This window comes from Acomys russatus, chromosome 25 (assembly GCF_903995435.1).
Source record: "Acomys russatus chromosome 25, mAcoRus1.1, whole genome shotgun sequence".
In the NCBI taxonomy this organism is placed as follows: Eukaryota; Metazoa; Chordata; class Mammalia; order Rodentia; family Muridae; genus Acomys; species Acomys russatus.
This window is the reverse complement of record NC_067161.1, coordinates 38,559,389-38,580,551: the sequence shown is the minus strand read 5'-3', so window position 1 is coordinate 38,580,551 and position 21,163 is coordinate 38,559,389. Positions and strand designations below refer to the sequence as shown.

Here is a 21,163-nt window from a genome sequence, read left to right as displayed (position 1 = left end):
TATATCTGCTTTGTGAGATGGCTGTGTTTTGGGTGTGACCATGAGTGACATAGCACAGACATTACATAAGGAAGGTCCCGTAGGATTTAAGCCAGTCACTAACTTGTCAAGTGTGTAGTGTTTACATATGTCTCATGACAAGCCACACTAGTCACCCATGCTAGAGATGGCCAAATCCAATAGTCTCTCTCTCTTCTCCCTCCCTCTCCCCCCGACCCCCCTCGGTTTTTCCAGACAGGGTTTCTCTATGTAGCTCTGGCTATCCTGGAACTTGATCTGTAGACTAGGCTGGCTTTGAACTCACAGAGATCCACCTGCCTCTGTTTCCCAAGTGCTGGGATTAAAGGCGTGCGCTCCCACTTCCTGACTCCAACAATTTATCTCTGGATTGGTTTTTCAATGTTTTGTTTGTTTTTGTTTTTTGCATGATTCTCCACTCTCCATCCCCGCCCCGGGAGACATGAATAAATGTAAGAAATGATTCTCCAAGTCTATTTCCATGAACCCGTAAGTTTTTGGGGTAACTTACTGGGGCATGGGTGACCCCCAAAGAGCTACATCACTGAACTGCCTCCAGTGACTAATGAGGAAAGCTGTATCCCTGGTCTGCTCACAGCTTACAGGCCGTTCCACTGGAGTCTAGACCCCAGCAACTGCAATTGCCTTTATAATGCTGGGGAGAGGAGCCTTGTAAGTCTCCTCAGCCTGATGTGTCACAGTCCTTCTGAAGTCCGGTTCCCTACTTACTAATGGCAGTATGTTACAGTCTCCTTTGGTGATCAGAGCCTGTAGATCTAGCAGGTCATTTCCCTCGCTGCCTATCTTGCTCCTAAGATTACCCCAACTTAGGGACACAGCCCCAGTTCGGCTGACAAGGAGACCACAGTAAGGAGAGGTAGAGGGTTCGCCCAGTGTCAACAACCTGTGCTCTCTGGCTCAGGCCCTGTCCTCATATCACACTGTCCAGAGCCAGAATCACCACTGCAGGGGGCTAGAGCTCAGTTCAGTACAAAGAAGGAAGTTCACATCAGAGCTGCCGTCATTGTCAGCCCAACGAGAGGCAGTCAGCACTGACTAACCGGACTGACCTCATGTCGGATGCGCGGTTGGACTTTGTGGACTTGAAGGCTCTCTCCAGCCCTGGCACTGCTTGACTCTACTGTCCCACCATGGAATGCTCCATTAACGGGAGAAACCCTGGATGAAGCTTGCCTCCTGGAATCCGATGGCTCCTTCTGAGAGGCACCCAGGAACCAGCATAGACAGTGTTTGCCCTTTTTCTAAACGCTACCCTATTTATCTACCCCTGTAATTTTCTCTCTGCCCCAGCTGTGAGCAATTTGTACTTTTCAATGCTAGGTTTGTTTTAATTTGTCAAAAGCCAGAAAACACACATCAGCGCTGCCCAGAGGGAACGCTGTAGCTGCAGGAGGAGCTGTGTGTGAGGGGATACGGGCTAGGGTTCTTTGTGCTCTGAACTCAGAGCAGTAATGGCGGAAGGCAGGAGGGAATGGGGGCGTGTTCCAGGTCTCCAGCTGAGCATGCGCTGATCCATGCCTGGGGATTCTGATTTGTTCCGCGTTCAACCATGAATGTGCACACGCATGCACAGTCTCCCCTAGCTGGCGGTCAGTGCTCCCATCTCAGGCACAGGCACTCTCTATGAACAGAAGATGTGGCTCGTAGCTGGGGCATCGTAAGTTCAGATCCAAACAAGGAGGGTCGGAGACCTGTGTGCGCTGTAGCAAGAAGTGGTCAGTCCTGAGGTTATCTTATGACCATCGAGGGACCCAGATAGTTATCTCAGTCACAGAGCCAGCATCATGCGAGGTCAGGGGTGTGAGCTCAGGTTCGCAGCAGTGAGACCCAGGGCTCCACAGTGTTAATGCACCCGGGCTTGTCACTGCCCAGTTACTGAGACCTCATTCCTGTGGGTGACCCGGCTCTCCTCTGGGGAGCATATAAAAACATTATACCAGTAAAAGCACGTTCACGGTTGGAAGAATAGGACGGGCAAGAGAAATTAAATGCCACTTTTAAAACCTGCTGTCCAAGTGGCATCCTTTAGTTCTTTATAGCCTGCTCGGCCTTTCATGTCTGTAAGGTAAACACCCGATCTGGGCAGCTCAGGTCAGCCTTACTTATTCTGCACTGCATGGGACAGCTCAGGTACGGGCAGCTGAGGTCTCCGGAACCAGTCAGGGGTGGCATCAGCTGATGGGGAAGTGGATGATAAGCTCAGTTCCACAAATACAGAGAAAGGCATTCCTGCTCCAAGGACAAGAGAGGTCCACGAAAGGAGAGGCCACTCAAGCAGGATACAGTGTAATTCATAGAGCAATGTTCTGGGAAAGAGAGCACATTGACACAAAGGCACCGGGTGCTAGAGCCTCGGCATGGCCGAGGAACTGGAAGCCAGCATCCTTCACTAATGACCTGTCTCATTAAGGCGCACTGAGCAAGTTGTTCCTGATTGCCTTAGATGGAGAGGGTGCATCTCTTAAGGCTGTATAAGTATCACATATGCTCTTTGCTGGGAAGCAAAGGTTCAGTGTAGGCAGGATTATGATGTGATCCCCTCATGGGGGTAGGAGGGGGCGGCAAGCACAACTGTGTAGAAGGTGACTGGATTAATTACTCTCCTTTCTTGAAGTCTACCACTTTCCAATTAAATGAGAAATAAAGGGCTGGAGAGATGGCTCAGGGGTTAAGAGCACTGTCTGCATTTCCAGTGGTCCTGAGTTCAATTCCTAGCAACCACATGGTGGCTCATAACCATCTGTAATGAGATTTGGTGCCCTCTTCTGGCGGGGAGGCCCACATGCAGGCAGGATATTGAATACATAGTAAATAAATAAATCTTTTGTGTGTGTGTGTGTGTGTGAGTGTGGGAAAACAACAACAAACCCCAGACATACCTGGGAAGAAGAAATCTCCATCTAGGACCTGCCTCTTCCTTCAGAGTGGCTTGTGGGAATATCTGAACTGCTGCTGATGGAGGAAGTCCCAGCCCACTGTGAGTGGTGCCACTGCTGGGCAGATGGGCCTGGGCTGTGGAAGCATTTTAAAAAGCAGCTGAGGAAGCCAGGGAAAGCAAGCTACACGGTGTTCCTTCATGGTTTCCGCCTCCAGGTCACCACCCTTGGCCTCCCTCAAGATGCTTTCGGTCTGTGTTCTAGCCCAGCAACAGAGAATGGAAAACCCTGAACCTCACTTCACTCCACTGTCTCCTGAGTCACCCCTGTTGCAAGTCTTGAGCACATCCCCTCATCATGTGTGTGTGTGTGTGTGTGTGTGTGTGTGTGTGTGTGTGTGTGTGTGTATGTAAGGCCCCTCCATGCAGTGTTTGTGTGACAATCTACTTTTTCCACATGACATGGCAGAACCCTGCTTATGCAATTTGGACACAGTCTCACTTGCCCTGGCTGCTCTCAAGATCCTTGCTGTAGCCATGGCTGACTCTGAAAGGATTCACCTGCCTCCGTATCCCGGAGTACCGGGGTCACGAGTGTATGCCACCATGCATGGCTTCCACAGCAGTGCTTTCCAAGGAACCACATCTCACCACATCCCACACCGGACCTACAGAGCCACTCATCTTCTCCTGTGGGTGAACTTTAATGTTGTTTCGAATACAGTGTGATTAAAAGCCCCATCACAATGGCCTTCCTTAAATACGCTCACATTTTGCACAGGACTGTTTCTCTAAGCTAGAACTGAGCATGGACCCCCCCCCCAACCCCCGCAGATGACAAATACACACAAATCTTGGTTTGGGGTGATACACAAAAGTAAGGCCCCTCTCGGGGGGGGGGGCGGGTCCTGTCCACATCTTAGAATGGACATAGGTGTGCAGGGAGGAGGGATAGAGGTAAGAGAAAGAAAGGAGGGAGGGAGGAACAGAAATGGGAGAAAAGAGTGAGAGAGAGGGTGGTTCAGAGTCCAGCTGGGTTTGGGTGGAAACCACTGATTTGGAGGGTCCCCAAGGGCGGGCGTCACTCCTCTCTGGGCCTTGGCACCACCTGTGTTTTGGAAGGCACGCCTGCTGACCACCAAGGCCACAGGGCTGACCTCTCCAGGGCCACGGGCAGGCTTGATGCAGTGACCTCCTGCACCTCTCACTGGCCCACATTCTTGTCCTACTCCTCTGAGGCAGTTCAGATGACCCCGGCACTCGCAGGGTGAAATGAGGCTGTGGTGGTGAGTGGAAGCCGGGAAGGTGCATTTTCCTGGCACGGAGGGTGTAGGAAGGAGGAGGCAGCGATCAAGAGAGCTCCGCTCGGCTCCAAAGCGAGCACCAATTAAGATGATGACTGGTTTCCCTGCAACACAAATACTAATGGCCTGTCACGCTCTGGCATATTTTTCTTGGTAACCTTCAGCTCCGAGTGATTAATCAGGCTCTTGTGGGAAGGCTCATATACACACACGGGCAGAAAAGCAGGGAAACTAGGGTGGAGGAACTACACACTCTGGGATGAGCAGCGTGGGGAGTCCCATCACAATCTGTGGGGGAGATGCCCTGAGAAAGAATGAAGGATGAGGAACGAGGGTGAAGGCTAGGTGCGTGATTCCACTCTACCACTCTGGGACCCACAGCCCTGCTGGTCAAAAGTGGACTTTTACCCTAACTCCTGTCTCACTCCCCAGGGAAAGGGACACCCTGGGGAATGGGCGTGAGCACTGCCCCTGGGTCAGACGGATGCCGGGCAGACCCCGACTCTTTTCTTTCCTATGTAACCCAGGCTGGTCTCCACCTCCCAAGGGCTGGGATCACAGGCACGTGCCATCATGCCTGGTTTATGTGGTGCTGGGGATCCAGCTCAGGGCATCTTGCACACTAGGCAGACACTGCCAACTGAGCCAACCCCCATACCCCTGCCCCAGCTCAACACCTACCTTCTCTACAGACAAGCTCTGGCCCGGTGCTTAGGTCTCTGAATTGTCATCTGCCAAATGGGAACCTGGTCACTGCACACCAGAAGAGGGCACCAGATCTCATGATAGATGGTAGTGAGCCACCATGTGGTTGCTGGGAATTGAACGCAGGACCCCTGGAAGAGCAGCCAGTGCTCTAAACCTCTAAGCCATCTCTCCAGCTCCCCATTTGATAATTCTTAAACTACTATTGTGGGCAAGCCAGGATGAATGGCACAGGTCTTGGAACCTCAAGCAACTCCCCAGTTACAGAGACACTCTCCCCCAGTTTACAGAGATACCCTCTGATGCAGAATGTTGCATTCTCGGGAGTTACGCTCAGTCAAACATTCAGGAAGATGAAGATGTGGTGGGAGCTGCATATGCCAGCCCGGTCTTCACCTTCCTCTTCTGCAAACAGGATCTGAAGTCTTTCCTTTCCAGTCTTCCCCCAATGGCATTCTGGAGTGTCCTGGGCCCTGAGCTAGCCAGATGCCAGGCTCAGTAGATTCTGACCAGTTCTTAGCAAATACATGCTAATGCCTGGGCTGGGGCGCTTGAGAGGCGGCTGCAGGCCATGTGTTCTTGGAGCTGGTCAGCTTGACGATGTATGTATGGGACAGGGCTGGACTGGAAACCCCAGACCATACGGGAACTCCCTGGGGATGTAGGCTCAGCAATGAGACACAGATTTTTGTGGGAATTCCCTCAGCTTCTAAATATTGGCCTCTACCTCAGAATTTTAAAAATTGTGTTGAAGATCAAGTAAGGAGGTCTGTGGAGCTCTTTCTAAGACCTTGAATGGACATGAGCTTTTCTTTTTTTTTTTTTTAATTTTTTTTTTATTAATTTATTCTTGTTACATCTCAATGTTTATCCCATCCCTTGTATCCTCAAGAAGAGTGGATAAAGAAACTGTGGTACATATACACTATGGAATACTACTCAGCTATTAAAAACAAGGAATTCCCGAAATTTGTGGATAAATGGATTGAGCTAGAAATGATCATAATGAGTGAGTTAACCCAGAAGCAGAAAGAATCAAATGGTATATACTCACTTATATCTGCATACTAGCCCAAGGGGCATGTCCCACGAAAGCCTTCACTTACCAGGAAACTGGGACAGAGGGGAAGGCATCCTATTGGGACTCTAAATGAGAGACGCATGGGAGAACAGCAAAATAAAAGGATCCAGAGGGTCCTAGAAATCTACAAGTAGGACATGAGCTTTTCAAAGTCAGAAGTTTACGGCCTAGAAAAATATTCACCAAATAATTCTTGTGGGCCAACAGCGTTTAGTGCATGGGAAAAGGAAGATATAAGGACCTAGGAGCCCCATGCAGACCACTGCTCCCATGGACACACACACACACACACACACACACACACACACACACACACACTGGTAGACACACAGGTTACTGGTGGTTTTCATGTTATTTGCATTGCACAGAAACAGGCCCTTTGAGAACAGTTCTTGTACACCAACCCTTTCTCCCGGTCAAAGCCTGCCCACAGTTGTGCCCGGATTCATCTAATGAGCTTGACGCCAACCCTCGGCAATTCATTTGCCTCATCTGAAACACAGCAACCAACTGCCTCATTCCTAGAGGGGAGAGGGCAGTCCGGGTGGCAGAGAGGGTTGCAGTAAAACCAAGCCAGGACATACACAGCAGTTTCTTTAGCAGCAACACTTGCTGCCTTGCATACTGTTCTGTTTTAATTTTGAGTGCTCACGGGGCCAGCAAACTTTCAAGGCCTGCTCACTTCCACCGAGCCTGCCTCCCTCATCCTGACTACGCATTCTCCAGTTGGAAAAGGAGGTGCCTGGCCTGGAGCCCAGGGCCAGGGACCAAATCACAAGGGTTCCAACAGTCTGTGCCTAGGCATCCAGGCTCTGGGACCTCCCAGGAAGAGTGCAGTACAGTGGGACTGGAGCCCAGAAGCAGTGTTCTTAGAGCCCGAGAAAGCCCGGCCACCTGACCTGGGGTAGGGATGGGGTTGAGGGCTGAATGGAAGGCACAGGGCAGATGCGAACACCCAGGAACGAGGGTGGTACAGGCTGGGGCTGAGGCTGAGGCCGGACAGCCGAGCAGGTGTAAGTGCATATGCTTGCCTGTGTGAGTGCATGCATGTGTGCATACAGCTGTGCTTCAGTTCCTGGCTTTTTCTTGAGGGTAGATTCCTTGACTTCCTTCTGAGCAGTACCCATGGTCTGTTGTACCTCAGGCCCACATGGTGCTAAGGGGCCCCTCTAATCAGCCAAGTACACTAACTCTATCACGGTGAGTTGGCCATCAGGCTGGGAGGTGACAAAAAAGATAAACAGAAACATCAGCTGATGGTCAGAGCAGGGTCCTGGTAAGGAAGGGGTGGTGACAGAAGGTGCTCAGGAAAGGTCAGGATGACCACAAGGCACACCCAGGTCCACGAACCACATGTGGGCTCTGAGTTCTACCAGCTTATTATTGTTTCCCTCCACACAGCAAAGCACAGAGCACAGCAGTGTGTGTGTGTGTGTGTGTGTGTGTGTGTGTGTGTGTGTGTGTGTGTGTGCCAGAAGGCAGCACCAAGCATCTTTCTCCACTTTATTTTTTTTCAGATAGGGTGTCTTAAGAGTTTATAGTACTGGGAAGAGACACCATGACCACGGCAACTCTTACAAAGGAAAACATTTAACTGTGCCAGAGGTTACAGTTCAGAGATTTAATCCATTATCATCATGGTAGGAAGGAAGCATGGGGGCACACAGGCAGATGTGGTGCTGAAGAGGTAGCTGAGAGTTCTACATCTGGGATCAGCGAGACGCAGGAAGAGCAAATGACACTGGGCCTGGCTTGGGCTTCTGAAACTCCAAAGGCCAGCCCCAGTGACACACTTCCTCCCTCAAGGCCACACCTACCCCAACAAGGCCATGCCTCTCAATAGTGTCCCTCTCTCTAGCCCATGGGGGCCATTTTCTTTCCACACCGCCACAAGTGTCCTTAGGATAGGACCTGGAGCTCACAGACTCAGATACTGGCTGGCCAATGAGACACCCCCCCCCCCAGGTCCTCTTGGCTCCATTCCTCAGTGCTGAGATTGCAGGCCTATGTTGCCACACCCAGCTTTTTATGCTAGGGATTAAAGTCAGGTCCTCACGTGTGTAGAGCAAGCATATTAGTGAGCATCTCCCCAGCTTATACTGTCAACCTTATAAGGACACAAGTAGGTAGATACAAGGCAAGAGTGTCTGCTCTGATGTCTTGACTGCCTATCGTCTGCTGACTCCTGCTTCTGTCGCTAATTCTTCTCTTGGAGCAGTTTGTAGAATCCCAGGCCCTAGGCACACAGCCTCACCTTCTTCTTCCTCAGGTATTTCTGAAGCCTTACTCAAAGCCCGTCATGCACTGGGGCTCAGAAGAAATGTCCGGGAGCAAAGAAAAGCAAGGACAAGCTGGCCCAGTGGGGACTCTACTCAGTCCTTCTTGGCACAGTGCCCTGGCAGATCCTCCTTGGAAAGTGAGACCCTGAGAGTGGGCAACTCTCTGTGAACCTCAAAGATCACTGACCAGATGAGCTTTGGGTGGTGAGAGAGTATTCAAAGGCCTTTTGGGGTGGGAGTGTTGGTCCAGTTTTTTGTTTGCTCACCACTACCCAAAGTCACAATAAATACCAAGAATCTTTTGGCCTCTACTGGCCCTGGAGAAAGAAATCACAACTAGAATAAAACCACAAACCCACAAACAAACAAGTTCCTGGAGTTGCAGAGACACAAGGGTTAAGGAAGAGGAGGACCGGAGCTCAGTTCCCAGCATGCACCCTGGGCAGCGCACAAACGCCTGTGACAGCTGATCTCAGCTGTCGCCATAGTACACCTGGAATCAACTAAACCCCAGCAGCTGGGCCTGCCTGGGACGGTTTTCTTGACTGGATCAACTGAAGGGGTAAGACTGACCCTAAATCCAGGCCACACCTTTGGGGTCCAGCACACACAGAGGGACTCAGAAGAAGGAAGCTTTTGCTTTCTGCCTGCGTGCCCTCACTCTGGACGACAAGTTCATCTACCCTGTTGCTGAGGCATCCTTTGCTGGTATCAGAACCTACTTCTTTTGGATTCCAACAGAGACCAGCAACTCTCTAGGAGTCATCTGGACTCTCCAGCACCAGCTTGGGATGCTGAGATACCCAGCCTCACGGGCTGAACAACTACCAGAATCTTGGCTATTCTGTTGGAAAACAGCCATTGTTAGTTAGACTATCCAGACTACAGAATGTATTCATTTTATATATAAAGGAGTATATCTGTTTTATCAGTTCTGTTGCCTTAAGAGAACTCCAACTAATATACCACCACCACTACCCGCCCCCCCCACCCCCGCAACTGAAAATCAAAAAAAAAAAAAAAAAAAAAAAAAAAAAAGAAAGAAAGAAAGAAAGATAAATTCCTGGCCTAAGTGGAACATCTGTGCCGAAGAATGTGGTCCTTGGTTTTTTTCTGGAGCCATGGACACTTCTGTTCTGGAGTGGGTTACTGTTGGGGAGGGTTCCTGGTGGGAGGACCATGGATCCGAGTGCAACCTTCAGATGTCGGGACAGAACTCGTGACAAAGGAATTGCAACCAGAGAGGAGCCCTGTGCTGTTTCTCCTAATCGACAGCCAAGGCTCCATGTAATATACAGGGGATCAAAGGTTTCATAAACCAAAGGTGAATCGAATTTCCTTGGCGTTGGTAGAGCATGCCTTCCTTAATTTGGCCAAAGCCACATTTCCATTCCTGCCAGATCTGCACTACTTAGTGCTGCCTGAAATGGACAAACAGCAACAATGACAAAGGTTGCATCGCAGTGATGGCACCTGGGTGCTGGGAACAGAACCCAGGTCCTCCGCAAGAGTGGCAAGTGATCTTTAAAAAATAAAAAAAAAATTCCCCCTCAGAGCTGAGGACTAAACCCAGGTCCTTTCATTTGCTAGGCAAGCACTGCACCATGGACCCAACTCTACAAGTACCCTTACTCTAACCACTGAGCCATCTCTCCAGCCCCTTCTCCCTGCCTTTTTAATTCAGCCTGAGACCATAGCCATGGGATAGTGCCAACCACATTCAGGGTGGGCACTCCATGCTTGCCTTTCTCAGTTGATCCTTTCTGGAAATTTGTGAAGGGGTGCCTCGTTTTTGCCTAGTGTCCCCCTCCCCGCTTTTTTGAGTCGGGTTCTCTCGGCAGCCCTGGCTGTCCTAGAACTCCCTATGTAAACCATGCTGGCCTTAAACTTACAGAGCTTTGCCTGTCTTTGTCTCTTGAGTGCTGGGATTAAAGGCCTGTGTGGCCAGGATCCTTGGCTATCATGGACTTGCTTTGTAGACCAGGCTAGCCTCGAACTCACAGAGATCTGCCTGCCTCTGGATCACAAGCGTGAGCCACTGCGCCCAGCTCCTTGGTATTTCTTAAACCAATCAGGTTGGTGATAGAAATTAGTGGTCACACCCATGCCAGATAGTTTAAGCATGATTTTTGTCTTGGTCAATTTCACCTCTGACGGTGGGGGCGGGGCTATGCTCATGTTGTCAGTACAGGACAAAGTAAAGACCCCTGAAGTCTTGCTTCTTGAGGGGGATGGAGGGTCTTGTAGCGACAACTCCGGCTGTGGAGACGTGACCATGTGCCCGGGTTGGGCACATGGGGGCCTGGTGTCAAGTGTGGCAATGGCTGCCAGTGACTGGTGCTCCTTAAACATGGAGCAGGACTTGCCACTAACGGGCTCTGTGAGGTAAGACAGTTCAATAAGTGCGCAGGATGTGCAATTTGGGAGCAGATTCCTGGAAGCGGTAGAGAATTCACTCCCTGGGGCTGCAGCCAGGTGTCCTCAACCTCCTGGGGGAGGAGAGATGTGACCTCCTCCAGATTTGGAAACAGTCTTTGCAGGTGGGTAGTTTACAAGAGCACAAAGAGCTGGGTGCCCTGGACTGAGTTTTGCTCCTTTTCACAGCCATGAAGACAGGCTGAGGCAGGCTCATGTGGGCAAAGGATTTGGGAGATGCAAAGAGTCATGAGCAAGCTGCTCACGTGCCAAGAGAAAGCAGAGACCCTTTAAACCGAGTCGGCAAAGACGGACTCCACCCCCTGAGTGGAATAGACAGGGCGACAGAAAAGGCAGGACATGTCTGCCTGAGGAGCAGGCAGGACCCCAAGCACGTTCTCCCATAAAACTTTATTTTTTATTATTCATCCAGGAACGATTTATTCTATGCCCTGTGAGTTTAGAGTTATGGTCTTGGTGGAAGCCTCAAACAGGTGATTATGGTAATTTAGAGAGAAAGTACCAGGCCATTTCTGTCACAGGCCGCTCCAGCTGGCAAATAATAGCGTCACCTTGTATTTATAGAGTGTTGAATGATCCTAAAGCGCTCTGTCATCTTTTATCTCATCTCATTCCCACAGCACTCCCGCTGTGGGGCTCTGACCAAAGGCTGTCCCCTCTGGGGTTCAGTTTCTCTACTGGACAAGGAGGAGGAGCCGAAATGCGCTGCAGCTGGTGGAGTGCTAGCCTGCATGCATGCAGCCCCAAGCTCTATTCCTAGCCCTGCATAAACTGGCCCTGGTGGTGTGTGTACAGCTGGAATTTACACAGCTGGGAGGTGGAGGCAGGAGGATCAGGTGTTCAAGGGCCATCTTTGGCTACATAGCAAGTTTGAGGTAAGCCTGGCCTACAAGAGACCCTGACTAAATAAAAAGGTGAACGTTCTTGTGGTGGTCTGAATAAGAATGACTCCACAGGCTCATGTGTTTGAATGCTTGGTCATTAGGGAATGGCACTATTTGAGCAGGATTAGAAGGATCAGGGGGTGTGGCCCCCTTGGAAGAAGTGTGCCTCCAGGGTTTGAGACTTCAAAAGCCCATACCAGGCCAGTGTCTATGTCTTGGCCTGCGGATCAGGATGTGACTCTCGGTGGCTGCTCCTTCCAGCGCCATGTGTGCCACCATGCTCCCTGCCGTGATGAGAAACTGCTGAGGCTGTAAACAAGCCCCAAATGAGATGCTTTCCTTTATAAGAGAGCTGCCTTGGCCATAGTGTCTCTTCGTAGCAATAGGTACACTGACTGAGAACTCTCAGCCGCCCCCCCCCCCCCCCCCCGGCCACCGACATCAGCTAATCCTCAAGAGGTCTTTGTAGGCCTGACATCTAAGGCTGAATTTCTTAGCTATGGCTTCCAGGTCTAAATCCCCAGAAAAGCTGGCTGTGAACACAGAGGGTGGAGAGGGGTGTGGCCTGGGAGTCTGCGCAGGACACCCATTCCCCAGGTGATTTCATGCACTGCACACTTGGAGACCTTCTGCTCTCTGCCTCCCGACCCTTTGGCTTAGGGATTGTCCTATGACACAGGCAAGTCCTGGTGAGGCACTGGGGAGAACGAGATGGGGGGAGGGGCGGTGGCAGGGGAGGATGGAGGGCCGGGGTCAGGGACCACAGACACGACACTGGCGATGGGACAGACTACGTCGGTTGAGTGTGGCTGACAATTCAGATAATGATAGCCTCTTGAGGATATAATTAGAACCCTCATGTCCGGAACAGGATGGTTTAATAACTTAAGTGAGATCTCAGGATTAATGAACAGTGGTTGAAGTGACATGTGGGACCATAAATCCTACCCTGATGTGGGAAAGTGATGATTTACAGAAAGGCTTCCTGGAAAAACATGGTCTGATGAGTCTGCAGGCTGACAGCCCCCAGCACCCCCTCCTTCAAAGGCCCTGTGTTTTTTGAGGTATGGTGGTGGGTGATCTAGCACGCCTTCCAGGGCCACACCCTCCAAATATGCTACAAGGTGCCGTCAGTGGCTTTGGCAGGCCTGCAAGCCAGGGTTTCCCATAAGTCTGACAGCCTTAATTTATAATGTTTGAGACTAGAACCAAGGTCTTTGTATATGCTAAGACAAGGCCCTCTATCACTGAGCCACTCTCCCAGCCCCCTCACTGGGGGATTCTAGGCAGGGCCTCTCTATACGGAGCCTTTCTCTCAGCCTCTTGCTGGGGGATTCTAAGCAGGGATACTACCACCCAGCCACTCTCCCAGCCCCTCCCTGTAGAATTCAAGGCCAGTGATCTACCACTGATCTACTGTCCTAATCCCTCATAGAGTGTTTCTAGGCCGGTGCTCTATCACTGATGCCCTAACCCCTCACTGGGAGATTATAGGCAGGTACCACTGAGCCAGACTCCCAGCCCCATCACTGGGGGATTCTAGGCAGGTGCTCTACCACTGAGCCAGACTCCCAGCCCCATCACTGGGGGATTCTAGGCAGGTGCTCTACCACTGAGCCAGACTTCCAGCCCCATCACTGGGGGATTCTAGGCAAGTGCTCTACCACTGAGCCAGACTCCCAGCCCCATCACTGGGGGATTCTAGGCCAGTATGCCCCAGTTAACAGTAATAACACAGACTCACTGTAACAGTGACAGACTGACAATGGCTGTTCACTGAATGCTGGCCAGGAGCCTCAACTCAGTCCTCAACCATGAAAGGGAAAGTGTGAGTGATGGAAAAATTCACTGCCCTAGGCTTGTATGTGATCTGAGGATGGGGACAGGATGGAGTCTACTGGCCTAAAGTATACTGTGTGCATTAAGCCTATGTGCATATGCTTGTGTGCCAGTGTGTATGTCTCTATGTGTTGTTGGTGGTGTGTGTCTCTATGTGTGTATGTGCAAGCGTATTTTCACATGTGTGTGTATAGCTGTATGAATCAGTACTGATGTGTGGTCTGTGCTTGCGCACTTGCATCCATATGCATGTGTGTGTCAAGGTATGTAAGTCTGTGTGTGTTGGTATTGGTGTGTGTGTGTGTATGTGTGTGTGTGTGCCTATGCATGCAAATGCCTGTGTGTGAATGTGTGTACATATTCACAACAGGCTGGCTGGCATGCAAATAGGGGTGTGAGGCCAACAGGTTCACTAACTTGAATCCGATTCCTTCTGTTTTATTTCCCAATGTGTGTGTGTGTGTGTGTGTGTGTGTGTGCGCGCGCGCGAGAGAGAGAGAGAGAGAGAGAGAGAGAGAGAGAGAGAGAGAGAGAGAGAGAGAGAGAGAGAGAAGAGCCCAGGGTCTAGGACATTCTAAGCAAGTGCTCTACCACTAAGCTACCGTCCCCTGCCTTCTATTTTCCTTTCCTAAGGGGTAAAATAGCATGAGAGCTAGTGTCCACTACAAAGATCATCTTGCAATGGCCTCTTCTCAGAAAGGACTGCTCAAGGGCAAATCCCCGTCACTCCGTGTTACAGGGCTGTCCCAGACCAGCTGCAGTGTGTTGGCTGGGAAAGGTCAGGGCTGGTCATTTTGAGGCCGAGCAAAGTGGCTGTTGTTGGAGTCCATGAAGGGAAGCTAGAGAGCAGTTCAGGCAGAGAACATTCTAGTACACACCCTGACAGCATGCAGAAATGGATCTTTCTGAGCAGGCTTGGCAGAAAGCAGAGCTTTCCCTCTCCCCTACTGTTTTCCCCTCAGTGCAGCAGGCTTACAATGCCCAGGGAATCCCCTTATGAGTGGGCTCAGAAGCTGAGAGCCAACAGCAGACAGGAAGCAGTTAGAGGCTAATCTAGAGTCCCCACTCACTCGCAAATAATGTGTGCATCTTGAAGAAATGGGACAAATGAATATAATTAATTTTTAAAGATCATTGTGGGATCAAAGAATGTTCTGGAAGGAACTCAGTATACACGCTTCCCAAGGCTAAGCAGAGCACATCTGTTAATACTTTATAGGAACCAATGCTGCCACAAGAGGCCTCAGCAAATGCCTGACCCTTTGTTCTCTGTAATGACGTAAAAATTACATGTTCATGGAGTCTGTTAATTTGAGGTATGAAAGCAAGAGGAGAAGACAGAAGAGAAGTTAAGCTTCCAAGGCTGGAAAGACCTGGATACTCAGAATAAGGGAACATAAACATGTGGACTTGGCCTTCTGATCAGCAGCACTGTGGTGCCGTGCCTCGCTGGAGCTATGAGAACCCGTGCCACTTTAAGCTGGATGATGCTAACAGCTTCAAGGTGCTTCTGCATTGGGATCAAACCAGCCGTGGCTCTGGAATGGCGGGTGCCTGTGTGTCTTGTCTGTGCGTGTGCACATGCATCCATATGCATGTGTGTGTCAATGTGTGTATGTCTGCATGTGTGGATTTTGGTGTGTGTGCCTATGCGTGCAAATGCCTGTGTGTGTGCATATGAATGCATGTGTATGTTGGTGCACATACATGCAAGTGTACATATGCACACACATGCCTGTGTGTGGCTGTGTGTATGTCTGTGTATGTTGGTGCTGGTACTAGATAACACCTAATTTTTGGCTAATGGCCCTTCCTTAAGCTATTATAAGCAATATTATTTAAAGGATCTGAACTAATGCTTATGATAAATGAATATAGGAGTGTTGGAGGCTGGTCTGATATACTTTGATGCTAGTTACTGCTTGCTGTCTCTGTACCCCAAGATTGCTATATAACTGTGCCTAGGAACTTACTCGTATTTGGCCAGTAAAGGGCCATCACACCTGGGCAGGGCAAATGGGATAGGCGTGGTTAAGGTTCCTGGGCTTTGGGAGACAGAGAGAGAATCTTGGGAAGGAGTCAAGATGGGAGAAGAGCAAGGAGGAGGAACCAGCGCCATGGGTTAGGCAGGAAGAAGCACATGGCCGCGTGGATGGAGATTTGGTCCAGATGATGATAATTAGCAAGTATTTGGGATTAGAGATATGGATAAGGATCATGCCATGATTGAATGCTTTGAATTTTTATTTAAGATTTTTGCTGTTTTATCATGGAGGTGATGTGCAGGGTCAGGGTAGTAGTGGAGATTTCTCATGCCTTGGGGTATGCTAAATGTATGACTTTTCCTTTTAGGGAAATGCTAGGCTAGAAAAGGCCTGTCCTGTCAATTAGTTATAATGTGTTTAAATCACTTGTATTAGTTGCTTTTCTTTGCTCTGACCAAATAGCTGACATAAAGCATCACTTTGTAGACCAGGCTGGCCTTGAACTCACAGTGATCTGCCTGCCTCTGCCTCCCGAGTGCTGGGATTAAAGGCGTGTGCCACCACGCCCGACTTGGCTCTCAATATTCTTAATGCTGTGACACTTTAATACAGTTGGGGGAACCCCCCCGAACAATAAAATTATTTTCATTGCTACCTCCTAACTTTAATTTTTGCTAGTTATGAACTGTAATATAAATATCCGTGTTTTCTGATGGTTCAAGCACGCGAGCCTTTGGGGACCGTTCTCATCCGAACCATAGGATCCCAGCAGTGCCTGGCCTATCGTCAGAGCTCTCCCAGTGTTATTGCTCCTTTTCCTCCACGTGCTCCCCCCTTAGTGAGCTCGATGTGAATGACACTTGGCAAGTTTCAGTTGGCACAGCAATTCCATGCCCTCTCTCTGGGGGACCAGGAACTCAATGGCCTGCTCCACCCGGCTTCATTTCCCTCTCATTACTCTTTTAGTGAAGCACTGAAAATGGTTTCGAGTTTGGTCTCCAGAGTCCGGGGAGACAATTCAGTCAGTCAGGCACTTGCCTATAAGCACGAGGAACTTAGTTTGATCCCCAGGCTGTTAGAAAGCCGGGCATGGTGGTGCGTGTTTGTAATCTCAGAGCTGGGGAGGCCAGGGTGGGCGAATCCTGCGGCTCAATGGACAGCCAATCTAGCTGAATAACAAGGACACTTAAGAGGCCTTGTCTCAAAAGCAAAGAAACAAAACCACCAACACACAAGGCGATGATGGTCCCTGAGAAGTGACGGTAAAGGTTAGCTTTAATTGTAATTCAGGGTGATGAGATGATTCAAGGTGCTGGCAACAAAAACTCAACAATCTGAGTTTGGTACCTGGGACCTACATGGTGGAGGGAGAGAAGTGACTTTTGCAAGTTGCCCTGTGTTCAAACTCATGCCCACGCACATACACACAACAAACAAACAAACAGACAAACAAATACAATAAAAAACCTTAAGTTGCCAACAAGATGCAACAGAAAATCACTTGAGATGAGGGCTCCAACGTGGGACTGCACACTTGGAGTTGGCCGGTGGACATGTCTATGGGGGACTGTCCTACCCAAGTCAATTGATGGGGAAGATCCCAGCCTACCGTGGGTGGCACTACTCCCTAAGCAGGAGTGTCTAGGAGTGAGAAAAAAAAAAAATCAAGCTGAGCACAAGTAAGCAAATGGGCATACATGCATTCACCTCGCTCTGCTCTTGACCATGGGTGTGGTATGAGCCACACTTGAGATGTCTCAAGTTCTTGCCATGTGACTTCTCTGCAGTGATGGGCTGTCTGTCACCTGCAATTATGAACTCAAACCCTTTCCCCCCTAAGAAGCTTTTTGTCCGGGTGTTTTTATCATAGCAACAGAAATGAAGTTAAAATAAATGATGTCTGAGACTATCCTCTGCCTGTGCGCTCTCTTTCTCTCTCTCTCTCTCTCTCTTGCAAGGCTTACCATGGCACTTGAAAACCAGGAGAAAATGCACAGCTCAGCACTCCTGCTGTGCCTCAGTGGAAGTGCCACTTTCTGAAAACACAGTGCAGCTATTTGCCACCACAGAAAGGATCCTTGCCCACACACTGGAGCTCTTGGTGCTTCACATGCAATCTGAGGAGATGCACCCGATTCTTTTCTTTCCCAGGACGTCACTTACATAGAGCTTGATCCATATACCCTAACTGTTGCTTTCTTAAAGATGCACAAAACGACCCATAAATACATCCGATTCCTGCACCCTGAGTTTGTGCCAGACCTTCTCTGCACGTTTATGGATTTCCCTCATTACAAACTAATTGATATCCTGAAAGTGCTTGAATCTTGGTAGTTCTCTATGCTGAATATGAGGGAAAGTGCTCAGGATGTCAGCTAAAGGCGAAGAAAGCCTGCAAGCTAAAGTGTGTGGTCACAGTGACATGAGGGATAGAGAGGAGGACCTGAAAGCCTGTGTGTATCACCGTGACGCCAAACAACCCTTACTGTAGATCTGGGGCTTTTAGGATTATGGAAGCAATGCCAGGCGAGGGCTAGCTCCATGCCAAAGGTCATCTGACTACTCTTAGAACACGTGAGTGGGGGTGTGCTACCTACAGCATCCGCTGGGCCTGTTTCCCCATCTGTGAGACAGAAGGCTTACTGTGCTGTGGCTGCCACCTCAGTGTGTCAACACTCCAGGCAGCTCACAGTTAATCCAAAAATGCTACTGCTTATCCACTTATCCACGCACAGCTGTGAGCCCTCGGAAAAGATACTGCTGGAAAGTAGGGAAGTTGAGGAACAGAGTGTAAACAGGTCACAGAAAGCCCAGCCCTGTGACCTCCTAGGATGCAGCCACTGAGGACTGATGGGGAGGAGCCACTGTAAGAGGAACAGCCAAGGGCAGGCCCTGGGGGTGGGGGTGGGGAAGTGGGGGGTGGGGTGGGAGGGTGAAAGGTGAGGGGGCTGGGGGGACAGAGGGGTAGGGGGATGAGGGGATGGAGTCCCACCGGCTCTGCTGTTTGTAGGTGCACAAACTCTGAGAGTGGCCGAGGCCTTGGAATAAGTGTGTCAGGAAAGCTGAGAAGGCCACGTGCCCCAGTGGACAGTCACTTGTTCCCTTGGGCCACACGCATCTTTGTGTTGTCTAGTGGAATTCTCTGACCTGAGAGTAGTAAGGCCAAGGCAGAAGGAGGCTGGGATAGGAGGCTGCGAAGAGGAGAGCAGGGGAGAGGGGACAAAGGGTAGTCTATGACAAAGCAGGCAGAAGGAACTGCCGGATGCAGTTGTAATAGCCAGCAGAAACAAGCTTGTATCTGCTCTTCCCTGGGTGAGGCTCGGCCCCAAGGGCCTTAATGGTCAGGGTTCCTAAAAGCAAGTCGGTCTATTTTGTTTGTTTGTTTGTTTTCGAGACAGGGTTTCCCTGTGTAGCCTTGGTTGTCCTGGACTCACTTTGTAGATCAGACTGGCCTCAAACTCACAGAGATCCACCTGCCTCTGCCTCCCGAGTGCTGGGATTAAAAGTGTGCGCCACCACACCCGGCCCAGGAAGTCTGTCTTAACTATCCCTTTTTACACGTGAGGAAGCTGAACCGCAGAGGGGGTCAGGTACCTAGGCTAAGGGCATGGAGGAAGTGGGACTCAGGGGGAGAGACTGAAGGCCAACTATTGCCAGGCGCGCAGCTAAGAGCCAGACTAGCTACACGACATGGAAGGCTTCCCACTGCCAACTGCAGGTTCACAGACCTTACTGGATGCCCCGGAAGTGGGTGGCCATGAGCTGGAGGGCAGTATGTCTGTCTTCGATTTCATTTCTGGCAGCGCCTCTGTGTTCCTTCAACCACCAGGTGAGCTGCAGAGTCAAGAGGCTCTGCAGATGGACAGGGTCACATGGTTGGAGGTACACAGACACAGCTTGGTGCCTTGCCGTGCTACGGTAAACGCCACAGGCAGGCTGGCTTGACATTTGTATTCCACGTGTCCAATCTCCTGTCTCTACCACAGACACAAAGCCTCCCACACAGATAGAATGACCAGACCACTGAGTTCTGACGAAACTACTAGAAAAAGAAGACTAAGCTTGAGAAGAGGAGGTTGTGCCTTTAACCCAGCAACTTCCACAGGTCTCAGCAGCCATTTTGTGACCAGGAAGAAGAGGAAGAGGTATTAATTGTCTAATTTTTTCTTTTTTCTTTCTTTCTTTTCTTTTCTTTTTTTCTACAGCTCTTAGTCCAGTTAGTTTTTACTGCCAACTTGACACAGCTTAGAGTCACCTGAGGAAAGGGAACCTCACCTGAAGAACTGCTTGGGCAGGTTAGTCTCTGTGCCTGTCCGTAGGGCACTGTCTGCATTGCTAATTGATATAGGGAGGGCCTTGGCCCACTGTGGCTGGTGCTAGCCCTAGGCAGGTGGACCTGGGGTGTTATTAGGGATCAGGCCAGTAAGCGGCATTCTTCCGTGGTCTCTGCTCCATCTCCTGACTTGACTTTCTTCAGGGATGAACTGTGACCATAAAACTAATCACTTTCCTCCCTCAAGATGCTTTGGGTCATGGTGTTTATCATAGCAATGGAAACCAAACTGGGCCGGCCCACAACTATGAAATATGCCTGTTGGAGGACGGTCTGATGTATTTTAATGCTAATTACTGCTTACTGTCTCTGTGGCCTACCTTTTGCTTAATAAAAAGCCATCCCACCTGGGTAGGGCAGGAGATAGGTGGGGCTAGGAGAGAGAGAGTAATTCTGGGAAGAAGAAAGGACCGCCACGATGAGAAAGGAGAGAGACCTAAAGTGAGGAGAGGAAGGCCGCCATGGGTTAGATGGAGGAGAAGCACATGGCCAGCGGCATGGATGGAGAATCCAGCCCAGATGAAGAACATGAGCAAGTATATGGGATTATGGATGGGAGGTAGCTTGATAAAAGTTATTGGAAACAGATGGCATGGGATTAAAACAGGGATCCCATGCCTGCCCCACTATGGGAGGCAATTTAGAGGATTGACATCTGCCCTGCCCCAGGTTAACTAAGGCTATCTTAAAATATAACAAGTGTCTGTGTCTTAACTGATTGCTAGCTGGGCCTACAGATAATATTTTAAAACAATATATGCCCATCTTGTAAACAGGTAGACGGGGAAGTGAACGGATCCGTGCCTCGTGCCAGCTACTATCACCCACCTAGCTTTCTGTTTTACCCAGTTTAATGCATTTCCAAACCGACAAAAGGGCATTAAAATAGGAGCTGTTGCTGGGGTGCTGTGGGCGCGAAATGACATCAAGTGTAAGGAATAGGGTCTGCGCCGTGGCTGTTGACTAAATAGAGAATTGTATACCACACTTCTGGAGAACTCCTCTGTGGGCAGCACCCCTCCGTCAGCATGGAGCCAGGGTGGGTGAGGCCTACCTCGGTCACTGAAGTCATCGACCAACACGATCTCCGCCACCAGCTCTGGGGGCGAGCGGTTGAGCACGCTGTGAACGGTGCGCAGCAGTGAGGACCAGCCCTCATTGTGGAAAGGGATGATGATGCTGGTGTTGGGGAGTGTCTCCAGGTAGTGCTTGCTGTTGCAGCTGGCGGGAGACACGAGAGGAGAAGGCAGGCGTTATTCAGAGCCACGGTTCAGCAAGGGATGAAGATGCGGCATCAGGCTAAATGAGAGTCTTGTGTCCTTTCCAGCCACTAGGGTAGGAAAGAGAGGTAGAGAGACCTCAGCCGCTGCAGGATGGTGTCCCACAGTGTCCTATTTCCACCA

The 21,163-nt window shown here is 50.1% G+C and overlaps 1 protein-coding gene across 1 annotated transcript in view; it reads right to left on the bottom strand.

Annotated features, from left to right (window-relative positions):
- Galnt10 (polypeptide N-acetylgalactosaminyltransferase 10) overlaps window positions 1–21,163 on the bottom strand; it is a 140,526-nt gene that overhangs the window by 31,148 nt on the left and 88,215 nt on the right. Inside the window, exon 4 of the mRNA XM_051167710.1 lies at window positions 20,815–20,981. Coding sequence (XP_051023667.1) covers window positions 20,815–20,981 — 167 coding nt within the window. The remainder of the gene's footprint in view (window positions 1–20,814; window positions 20,982–21,163) is intronic.